Below are 11,826 nucleotides of genomic sequence, written 5' to 3'. Positions count from 1 at the left end.
TCGGAGAAAAGGTGGCGGAACTCAAACCTGGCCACGCCCTCATCAAACCCTAGGACCGCCCCTTTAGAGAACAGGAATGCAAGTAAAATTTGGGAGGGGCTATTTCCGGTGTGGGAGGGGCTATTTCCGGTGCGGCCGGCCCGGAAAAAGGTGCCGGAACGCGGTTCCGCCGCGTTCCGGCTGAAAAAAAGCCCTGGGGGCAACAATATTTTAACCATTGGTGTACATAGGACACCCCTTCGTTTGAGACATCACATATACACAGGTATCATTGGGTGCTATCTAACAAAATGAAATCCAATGGTGAAAAAAGTAGGGTTCTACATTTAGGCAAGAAAAACCAAATGCACAGGTACAGTATAGTATAGGGGGTACCTTGCTCAATAGTAGCAACTGTGAGAGGGATCTCGGAGTCCTAGTGGACAATCACTTAGATATGAGCCAATCGTGTGCTGCAGCCGCCAAAAAAGCCAACACAGTGCTAGGCTGCATTAACAGAGGGATAGAATCAAGATCACGTGAAGTGTTAATACCACTTTACAATGCCTTGGTAAGTCCACACTTGGAATACTGCATCCAGTTTTGGTCACCATGATGTAAAAAAGATGTTTAGACTCTAGAAAGAGTACAGAGAAGAGCAACAAAGATGATTAGGGGACTGGAGGCTAAAATATATAAGGAACGGTTGCTGGAATTGGGTATGTCTAGTTTAATGAAGAGAAGGACGAGGGGGGACATGATAGCAGTCTTCCAATGTCTCAGGGGCTGCCACAAAGAAGAGGGGGTCAAGCTATTCTCCAAAGCACCTGAAGGCAGGACAAGAAGCAACGGATGGAAACTAACCAAAGAGAGAAGCAACCTAGAACTAAGGAGAAACTTCCTGACAGTTAGAACAATCAATCAGTGGAACAACCTGCCTCCAGAAGCTGTGATTTCTCCAACACTGGAAGTTTTTAAGAAGAGACTGGACAGCCATTTGTCTGAAATGGTATAGGGTTTCCTGTCTGAGCAGGGGGTTGGACTAAATAAATACGAGACCTATGATGGGTTGTTGTTCCAGTAAACCATTAACGGTAATAAGAAACAAAACCAGATGGTAAGAAAAGGTGCAGATTGCAATCTTGATTTTAAGATGCTTCTTTTAGCAGGCTTCACATGCAAGAGACCCAATTTCCATCTGAATGCCTCCTCGCAGAAGTGTCAGGCAAGCCTGTTAATTTACATGAATTTGCCATCAATTGCAGCTATTTTCATTTGCATAATGGCATTCGATGGATGACACCGATGGATCCAAATGACATAAATCACCACCAACACTTTGTAATGTAATAAACATTTGGCAGTAATGGAATCTTTTCTCTCCCCAACTGGTCCATTAAGAAGGTTTCACTCCACTGAAATTGAAGTGGAAAGAGAAATAGCGCGAATGTTATTATTTCCTTTGAAAATGCTGCCTGTTTTTTTTTTTTTTTAAAGAGATGGGGGAAATGTGCTAAATTCTATCAGGATGGTTTTCTCAAATCATGGAGGGCCCTCCAAATGTCTTTGGAGTGAACTTCATCAATCTAAATCAGGGTCTATATAAAGCTATGAAGACGGCACCATCTGGAGGTCCATCTGCTACCCATTCAGATGTTTCCCTGTCCATGTTGAACGGAACAGTAGCGTAGCAATGTTCATCTCCTAGTGTCTGAGATATTTTGACATCTGGTTTTCCTACCTGCTTCTACCATGACAGCCAGTGACCAAAAGAAGAGAGAACTAAGAGCTGTCATCTGAGATACTTGGAGAACACCACGTTGCCTTGGCCTGAGTTTTTACATTGCCAAGATCACTACATTTGAAGTTCCCAAGTTTAATAACACAGCACAAAAAAATCCATATGCAGAATTATGTGCCACAAACAACAATGCCTCTTAAAAATAACCACCCCATTTCGATTTTCACACAGCTTAAACAATTTGTTTGTTATTTTTATGTGAGTGCACACATTAAGATTTTAGGTCAGGTTATGAATGCGAGAAATGTAATACACACAAACGGCACTAGTGGAATATGCAGAAAAAAAGAACCGGAAGCCTCTAAGGGCCCAACTCCCCTATTCCTGGGGCAGGGGTAGGCAACCTTGACTCTTTTATGACTGGTGGACTTCAACTCCCAGAATTCCTGAGCCAGCCATGCTGAGGGGAAAGGAAGAGGTTTCCAAGCTGACCCATGCTGGCTCAGGATTTCTGGGAGTTGAAGTCCACGAGTCATAAAAGAGCCAAGTTTGTCTACCTCTGCCCTGGGGCTATCAGGGTTAAACGTTTGAGGCAGACATCCACAGTTCACTACATAAAATAAGCAAGAGAATCTGAAAGTAACTGTCTGGACTTATCCCAACCTCGGTTTCTCCTGACTAGTGGCAGGAAGTTGCTTTCATTAGCATAATTTCAGGCTTTAAAGACCCCCATGTCTGGAAGGCAAGGCTTCCAAACATGGTTGACATCAGTTGGAGGGAGTAGGGTAGGAGAATTTACATATTTTCCCTCCGACTTCCAGCAACTTAATAACTTATAGATTGAAAATATAATGATGATGTTATCCATTCAGTTGTGTCCAACTCTTGGCGATTCTATGGGCCAGGTCTCTCCGTATCTTCTGACCTGCACTGTTTCCTTGAGTTTCCTATGCTCTGGCTGGTGTCAGTTTTGATAGTGTCCAACCACCATGTTCTTCGGTGGCCAGGTTTCCTTTTATTGCTAAATTTTTCCAAACATCATTGCTTTTCCCAGTGCATTCCCCCCTAGATTGAAAATTATATTGAAAATATATTGTTACATTATTAACATCATTTTCAGTAATCATGGCCAAAGGAGCTGTCCCTGGATCTGCAGGGAATCTACCTGTGCCCACTGTATCTCCTCCTCCCCCTGCAAATCCTTTTAAGATGGCCGGTGTAACAAACTGTCCTCCATCCTCACAAACTCTGAAGTTCACATACTGACAACCATTTGTATAGTGACAGTTCAAAGTTATAACAGCATTGAAAAAAGAGACGTACAATAGGTATGTATAACCATTGCAGCATCCTTTCTGTCACAGGGTCAAAATTCAGGCACTTGGGAGTAGGCATATATTTACAAGAGTTGCAGAATCCCCGGGGGGGGGGTGTCATGTGATCGCCCTTTGCAACCTTCCCACAAACAAAGTCAATGGAGGAAGCCAGATTTCCATCATGACCGTGATTCCCTTGACTGCGGTTATTCTGGTCCCAATTGGTGATCCTAATTATGTCAAGGTCTACCTGTATTCACTCAGTGCAGCTCGCTCTGCCCAACTTCCAAGGCTGGTTCTTTTCATTTGGTGGCTGACTTAATTTTGTGGATGGCATATGGGCTGGATTCCTTGGGGATCCAAATCTCGTCTCCCACGTGGCCTCTTTCATCAGCTGCCCCTTCCAAGGCCGCAGTCAGTTCCGGCCCAAAGATGTTGGTGTTCCGGTAATTGGAGGTAAGATGGCCGAAAGAGGACTCTGAAGAGCTTTCCTCCCGATTTTCTTCATCTTGGTCATCCTGCAACTTGGTTGTCTCCAGCTGCAAGGAGTCAGTCACATCTGCTTTTTTGAAGGCCCCCTTGAGGTCACGCAAGAAGGTTGCCTTGGGGGCAAAGAAGAGGAGGAGAAGCACCAGCCCTCCAGATACCCCACAAAGGAAATAAAAGCCCACCTTTTCAGGAACACCTGCAAAGAGAGAAGGTGATGTTCAATATAGTTAGTCTGAATTCACAAACCGCTGTGAGCCAGGGCTTGTTCAACCCTCGTTTACTGAACCCATCACAGTTCCCTGGAATGTTCAGTGTTTGTCCAGGTAGAGGACCATATTTGGCTTTGTAGTAGCCTCCTGGGTCTGTAGTAGCCTCCTGGTAACTGTAGTAGCCTCCTGTAGTAGCCTCCTGGTAACTGATGAGGCCAGGAGAAAAAAATAAATTTAATTTCTCTTAAGTTGAATGAAAAATAAATATAACTAGCTTGTTTCTTCTCTACTATGTTCAACCAACAGAGTGTGGTTTTGCATGTGATGTTCACCACATCCTCTAATCCCTGAATCCTGAAAATGAAAAGTTAATAGTTTTCTGGTCTCACAGCTGGATATAAATTTGCCCTAAATTCTCAATGGTGGGAGAGAAATGAAAAAGAGTCACAGGACTAGTGGAATCCCAAAGGACTATGAAAATCTATACTACCAAAATACTTGTGTCTGTAACCTTTATCTAGGCCAAATGGTGCAGGATAGCACAAAACCCTTTTTTTTCCAATTAAAGTACCTTAAATTGGCTAACTTACAAAATACATCCAAAATCCAGGACCCCCCTGACTCCCATGGAATTGAAATTTGGCAAATTTTATAAAACGCTTTCCAACATAAAATTATTGTACAGCATGTTATAACCGAATACAAAACGTCACGAAACATTTCTTGGGGACAGCTGCTGATGTCTGATTGTGCTATATAGTTCAATGTGTGTTAATTTCAAGGCAGATACACCTCTGAATTCCTCCCAACATTTTGAAGAACTCTTCAAGTACATTGGAAGCTCTGCCATGCTAGAAGGCATGGAGGAATCTGGTTACAGGGTGTGTCGTGTGGGATGAAATTCTCTTGTCACCCCATGAACTCCTGTAGGGTCACGAATGATCACACGTACCCCAAATATGGGCTATTGTTTCCAGAGAGTTAGTAAATATCATCAGATTTTCTTGGAACCGCTTGGACAGCCTCGGCCCGGTGTACCAGCCACCTGTAGCAAATAAGGGATAGGATGGTCTTACTAAGGATGCCTCCAGTAGTAAGAGAAGAAAGTTCCTTTTCTTATCTGGATCACTTAAGGGACAAGCACAAACTCACTGGCTCATGCATCTTTCGAAGGCCACACCTACCAGATAGGGGATGGGTGACCTTTTGACCAACAAAACTTATGTCTTCTTCTGTGCCACTGGTTTCAATGGCCAAGGACTCCAGAGGGAGGAGAAATGACATCAGACAAGGAAGTGGGAGCATCTCACTGATGAGATCATCAGGTCAATAGCATCGCTGATGCAGTTTTCATGATGATGTTCTGTTGATATGATCTCATAGGAGGTTTTCCAGATGAATGTGGCCAGTAATATCCAACTTTGGTCAGGTAGAAGGTATGAGAAGGACCATGTTTCCAAAATGGGTGGAATCAGGTCCTACTGAGGGAGCAAGGAAAGTTTAAGGCAGCCATTTTGCGTCTCTACCCGTACCATCCCAACGTTCTAAACTGTGCAAAAATGGAAGATATATTTATGACTCCATTCCCACAGGCTGACTGCAGGTGACCTCAGGCAAGACACTCCGCTGTGTCTGCTCACAGTTATAACAGCCCCATTGGCACAATATGCTTCAGCTGGTTACCAGATTAATGCATTTCCGACTTGCTACACTGCATTGAATCTAATAGCCTGCAATGTACAACATGCTATGCTATCAAGAACAAAAGAGCCAAACAACCTTTTAACCAAGCTTATTATGTGGTGGGAATTCACAGTCGTTTCATTTCTCATCAGAAGCCGGCAGGAAATTATCTTGCTATTATTTGGCAATGCGCCTCCATGTTCCAGCAGCAAAATCCTGGGAAAGGATTATGTTCTAATAGAAAGGAATTATGTCAGTCCTACAGGCTGCTACAGGTTTATTATCTACGGAAATACAACAGGTCTCTTGAGGGAATGCAGTTTTCCCTTGGGGAGCCCAGCTGAAATCTCGTGCCATGGGGAAATCAGAAAAGAGCCACCGAGGGGGGAGCAGAATCCACTGGGATCTCTGTTCTCTTCAGGGCAGAGGTGCCCAGTGCAACTGAGGTGGAAGAGATGCTGGATTCAAAAGCTGGAGAGTGGATTTCACGGACGGAGAACGCTTGCTTGCATTTCTCAGGCACTTCCTGCTACCACTGAGGAAGGCCTCCCCTCAATCTCGCAGACTAAAGGTGGGGAATACGAGATCCTTCTGACCTTCTGAGTTACCGATCCCAGGATGTCTCACCCTGGTTCAATCCAACTGGTGTTGAGAGACATATCATGGCAACATCTGGAGGACATCAAGGGCTCTTAGGAAGCATCTTCCTTCCTTCCCTTGGGTTGACTTTCCAGCTTTTTCTCTAGGGCACATTTGGCACAACTGGCACTCTTCTCGCTAGGCTAGAAATTTGGGTCCCAGAATTCCCAAACAAAAGACACCCCTTTGGGAAAACCATTCCAAGGGCACCCACCCTTTTTACAGTGACTTTCTATTCTGGGTGCAAAACAGGCTGTGAAAATTTGGCCCGTTACCTGAAGATGGGATAATCTGAGGGAACCTATGGAAAAATGTAGCAAGAACATCATCCCTCCAGTTGATCCTGTTCATGTTTCCAGCCTGTGATTGGCGGGCTTCAATCAAAGATTTTTTGTGTGTCTTTCCTTTAATGTTCTATTTTTCATATCCAAGTCTTGTTTTGCCTTGGGTGGCTACTAACCAGGCTCAGTCCTTATGGAACTATTTCTTGGACAGGAGAGAGTTAAGTTCTCGTAGCAAGCTTTGGAGTTCCATCTATACACTGCTGTTCTAGTCTTTAGCAGACACATCCTGGCTTCTGGTTTCTTTGCACCCATTCCTGGCCTTCACAAGTTCAAGGACAGTCGCCTCTACACCACATGATGCAGGAGAAGATTGTCCCAAAGATATTCTATCAAAAGGCAGCTGGACTTTCTTGGATTTTTTTTTTCTTTGAAAATGTTCCTCTTCTCATTCAAGAAGCTTCTTCAGTTCAGTTCTTGGATGAGAAGTGAAACATTTTCACAGGGAAAAAAAATACCAAGAAGGTCCAGTTGCCTTTTGGAAAAGCACCGTGGGACAACCTTGACCTGGATGAATGAATGAATGAATGAATGAATGAATGAATGAATGAATGAATGAATGAATCTCCATAGATATAGGAGAAGGTTGTTGGGAGGAGGCTTCTCCCAGATACTTCTCCATCCAGAGAAGTACTGTGGATTAAAATCAAGGCGGGATAATTACCGTGGGTGTAATCTGAGATCGAGAAGGGATCTTCCCGGGATTCATGTGTCGCCTCTTCTAGCAACTGCCTTGGCACTGAAAGACAACACACAGAACTGCAGGTGATGGGAAAAGCAAACAAAAGCTTGTCTAAAAGTTATTTTCCCCAGGGGCAAAGTTAACATACATGAAAAATAGACTTTCTGAAAAGAAGCGATCGGTTATCCTAGCACTAAGAGAGAGCTGGATGTCACTAAATACTTACTTAGCCCTGGGGGATGATTATGATTCAACTCTTAGGAGGAAAAGTATCGGGCCATATAAGCTGTGGCTTTGATTTGACAAGGATTTTTTTTTTCCAGATAAAAGTAGTCCTTGACTTACGACCACAATTGATCCCAACATTTCTCTTGCTAAGCGAGACAGCTGTTAAGTGAGCTTTGCCCCATTTTACAACCTTTCTCGCTACAGTTGTTAAGTGAATCACTGCAGTTGTCAAGTAAGCAACATGGTTTGGGTTCCCCCATTGACTTGGCTTGTCAGGTCGCAAAAGGGAACCGCCTGACCCTCATACGAGCCGTCATAAATATGAGCGAGTGGCCAAGCATCCAAATTTTGATCACAGGACCATGGGGATGCTGCAACAGTTGCGAGTGTAAAAAAACCAGTCCTAAGTCACTTTTTACACTACCGTTGTAATTTTAAACGGTTGCTAAACGAATGATTGTAAGTCAAGGGCTACCTGTATGCCAAAGCTCTAAACATGTCTAACTTGGAATGGAAGAACTGATCACTTAGCTTGTTTGTTGCTTGTCCTTCCCACCCCAAATATCAGCAGGTAAATTTGTTGTTCTGCTTACCGCAAGTGTAGGACACTCTCAATTGTTTCTTCACCCCTGGGAAGCACGGATCTCCAAATGTAGCCGTGTTAGCAACAATGGTGCAGTTCCTCTTCTTGTGGCATCTCTGGGAAACTCTTCTCAAGGCATCCGGAGCTGTGCATTCTACAAATCACACACATACACAACGCAGTCAGTCCTGTTGGGGGGGTGGAGAAATGGCAGATTCTGGAGGTTTGCTCAGTTGTGGACTTTCCAAACACTTTCCCAAAGACTGACTGTCTACCAGAGTCAGTCTCAAATGGGTGATCACAAGTTTTGTTAGAGTTGAGGCACCATATTCTCTCAGATATGTATTCGATAGTCACCAGCTTGGTGTAAGGTTGGAGATGGCTTTCATTCATCGTTTACAAAATGCAGGCATGGCGTGAGCGAATCTGTTTCATGCTGTACAGATTCTCAAAGCAAAGAAACTGTTCGTCAAGAGATGTTCCAGATGTTTTGCTCAGGCGATGCTCAGGAGATCCTAGAGTTAAAATATTTGGAAGGACCAGTTCATCACACTTGGTGCCCTAGAGATGGGTTGTTCAAGTTTTTTCAGGCCATGAAGCTATTAGCTTTTTAAAAAAATAAAAAAAACAGAATCCACAAAATGTCAGGTGTGGGTTTATTTTATTTTTATTTTTGAAGGAGAACAAATCCACCCTTTTTAACAATGGATGTTCTAGATCCATTTTTCTCCTTTTTGTCTTTCATCTCTCTGGAAACCCTGCAGAATTATTTGAATAAAACCCTGCTGTAGAAAGCATTCCTGGAAAGCACCCAAGCTCCTTTAGTTTTAGTCTCACAACACAACAGTGTCATCGTGAAGTGTATTCTTTTTGACCTCAACATCTCACTTGCCCAACTTTCAACTGAAATAAGCCATAGAGGGAGAATAGAGTTGGCTACATGGAGAGCAAATTTCATGCCAATGTTGGTTTCTGCTGGATGGAGAGTCAATACTCTAACCAGGGAAAGGGCCAGAGCTGAGCAGGCAATAAACAGGCAACAAAAGGAGTTGCAAAACAAGGACACGAGAGGTTGGCATCAGCCCTTGCTAGAGTGTGCCTCTTGGCAGTTGCCAGCAATTCCAATTGTTGACTCTTTGTGTCCAGTAATGAAGCCTCAGCTCAGAACTAGCTACATCCATAGGTAGGTAAATTATTTGTTTGTTTGTTTAATTACATTTATTTGCTCCTTATCTTGCCATGGGGCTACTTTAGGTGGCTTACAATAATAAAAAGGAAGAAAAATGAAAGGAGTATAAACAGGAGTACAATAATAGAACAATAAAATAAACTATGACAAAAGAACACAATTAGAATAAATACATCGATATGATAATCAGGAAGATGGATGGGTGGCGAGCAGAAAGCAAGGGAGAGGATAGGTGGAATCTGCCATCAATCCATGTTAGAAATTCTGTTTATATATAGCACCACAGATCAAGCAAAGTGTACAGTCACCATGTGCTTTACTGCTTAACTGTTTTTCTGTAACGGGAAACAGGAAACAAAAGAACATAGATCCAAAATTGTAAACACTGCCATCTACTGACTGAATACGACTGTAGTTGTTGCACAAAAATACATTCTAACAATGAATTCCAACAATGCAGCAGCCACCTCCAGTGTGGAACTGCCCCATTTGGTCTTGCAGAAGGGTAGAAGAGATATCCAAGAGGGCAGATGAACCAGAGTTGTGTGTCTGAAGGACGTGATACTTCAAGGGATCTCTTTCCCTTATAACACCTCTACACCACCACTTTCCCTCTCCAAGCCTCAGAAGGCCTCCTTAGCATTTCAAAAGGCTGGCCATCCATCACAACTGGCTCAGCAACAACAAAGGTTCCCTCATCTCCACTTCAACTCAAAGGGGGAAAAAAATGAAAAGGAGGAGGAAAAATAGTAGTGTGGCATTTTACACACCGCCCTAGGATCAACGATAGAACTCTGATCAATTTCAGCTTTGTTTGCTTGGACTGGGCTGCTTAAAGGAAGCAACAAAACCAACCAACCACCCTCCCCCTTTCAGGACCTGGGAGATTGTCAGAGGATTTGGTGCAATGGGGAAAGGTCTCCAACCAGTTGCCATGATGGAAATACAGAGGTCCTGAGCGACCTTCCAGCTGGCACCAGATCCTGACGCGGAAGGACCCATAGACTCACCGAGTGCAGGAAATGCTTAGGATTGCCTTAGCAGATGCTGACCTATTTCAGGTTCTGTCCCGTTCATAGAATTACACTCCAACTTTCCTCGCAAAGGTCGTCCATAGACCGAAGAATAAATAGCCAGAACTGAGTTACTCCGACACTGTAGCCTCATCTTGTCATTTTCACATACAGTCTTGAGACGAAAGTTGGCTGGAAATGAAAAACAGTCATTCCTCATAGTCTCGATCCCCTCCTTGCTCCGAAATATTTTAAAATCCCTTTTCCTTTTATGAAGGCCATGTTTGAGATAAGGGACTATCAGGACAGGTTTGACTCTCAGAACAACATGCTAAAACCTGAAAAGGAATTCTTTTGAGCTGATATCAACTCTTCAAGGTTGTAAGTGCTGGATAATGTTTTGCGTAGACCCGGACAACTGCGTTTTATGCAATAATTCAACGACTAGAGTTAGTCAAACTACAATTAAGTACGATTTAGCCCCAGAGATTTTAATCAACTGGTTTTGTTTTCAGTTATATGTGTTTCCAGATAAAGCTTCAAAACCACTTCTCCTAATTTTAGATGGGATGCTTTCAACTGAAATTCAACAGGTGATTAGATAAGCCTTCTCTCTCTCTCTCTCTCTTCCATTGAATTGTGTCCAATTCTTGCACAGTGCCTGGATAAGTGAGTTTTCCTGGCAAGGTTTTTCAGAAGTGGTTGGGCACTACCTCAACTAGGGCTGAAAAAGAGGGACTGCCCCAAGGTCACCCAGCTGGCTTTGTGCCGAAAGTGGGACTAGAACTCACAGTCTCCCGGTTTTTAGACTAATGCCTTAACCACGATACCAAACTGGCTCTCTCAGATTAACTTAGTGGTGTTCCAATATCTCAGGGGCTGCCATAAAGAAGAGGGAGTCAAGCTATTCTCCAAAGCGCCTGGAGGCAGGACAAGAAGCAATGGATGGAAACCAATCAAGGAGAGAGGCAACCTAGAACTAAGGAGAAACTTCCTGACAGTGAGAACAATTAACCAGTGGAACAACCTGCCTCCAGAAGCGGTGAATGCTCCAACATTGGAAGTTTTTAAGAAGAGACTGGACAGCCATCTGTCCGAAATGGTATAGTGTTTCCTGCCTGAGCAGGGGGTTGGACTAGATGACCTTCAAGGTCCCTTCCAACTTTACTATTATTATTATTATTATTATTATTATTATTATTATTATTATTATTATTATTATTATTATTATTATTATTATTATTATTATTATTATTATTATTAAGGATGCAAGCCGTGCCACATCTTGTTATGCGAACCAATGGTCTGTTAAGGAATCTCTGAGGAATCATAGAGTGGATCCAATTATTCAGCCTTCCTCTGAGAAGTCTCTTATCTGCATCACCAGCTTTCACCCTTTTCCCCAAAGCCCTCCAGATAGATTAAACTTTTGGCCTCTACTAATGGTGTTAGAGCAGCTTTGGAGAACCTCCTGCAATTCTCCAGAAGACTGTAGGGTAGAGCTACAAGTTTTCTCCTTTTCCACATTAATGCCTTGCTGAAGTCACTCACCAGGTCTGCATTTGTAGGAAACCACCAAGTATTTGTGTGTTCCTGGGCACGGATCAGGCCCGAACACTCGGCTGTGGACAAGGAAATGGCACCATCGGTGGTCCTGGCACTCATCCATCATTTTCTGGTGGAAAAGGACATGTGTTAAGTGTAGCCATATCTAATTTAGAAAGACCATATCTA

At 43.3% G+C, this 11,826-nt stretch overlaps 1 protein-coding gene across 1 annotated transcript in view; it reads right to left on the bottom strand.

Annotated features, from left to right (window-relative positions):
- Positions 1-3,326: 3,326 nt before the first annotated feature.
- LOC107295408 (protein eva-1 homolog C-like) overlaps positions 3,327-11,826 on the bottom strand; it is a 13,039-nt gene continuing 4,539 nt past the window's right edge. The window contains exons 4-8 of the mRNA XM_015824723.1: positions 10,132-10,284; positions 7,901-8,044; positions 7,062-7,136; positions 4,687-4,779; positions 3,327-3,721 (exon numbers count right to left, since the gene is read on the bottom strand). Coding sequence (XP_015680209.1) covers positions 3,339-3,721; positions 4,687-4,779; positions 7,062-7,136; positions 7,901-8,044; positions 10,132-10,284 — 848 coding nt within the window. The 3' untranslated portion in view covers positions 3,327-3,338. The remainder of the gene's footprint in view (positions 3,722-4,686; positions 4,780-7,061; positions 7,137-7,900; positions 8,045-10,131; positions 10,285-11,826) is intronic.

Source organism: Protobothrops mucrosquamatus, unplaced genomic scaffold (genome assembly GCF_001527695.2).
Source record: "Protobothrops mucrosquamatus isolate PMUCROS unplaced genomic scaffold, P.Mucros_1.0 scaffold2329, whole genome shotgun sequence".
NCBI classification, from domain to species: domain Eukaryota; kingdom Metazoa; phylum Chordata; class Lepidosauria; order Squamata; family Viperidae; genus Protobothrops; species Protobothrops mucrosquamatus.
This window is presented reverse-complemented; position numbering and strand designations above follow the sequence as displayed.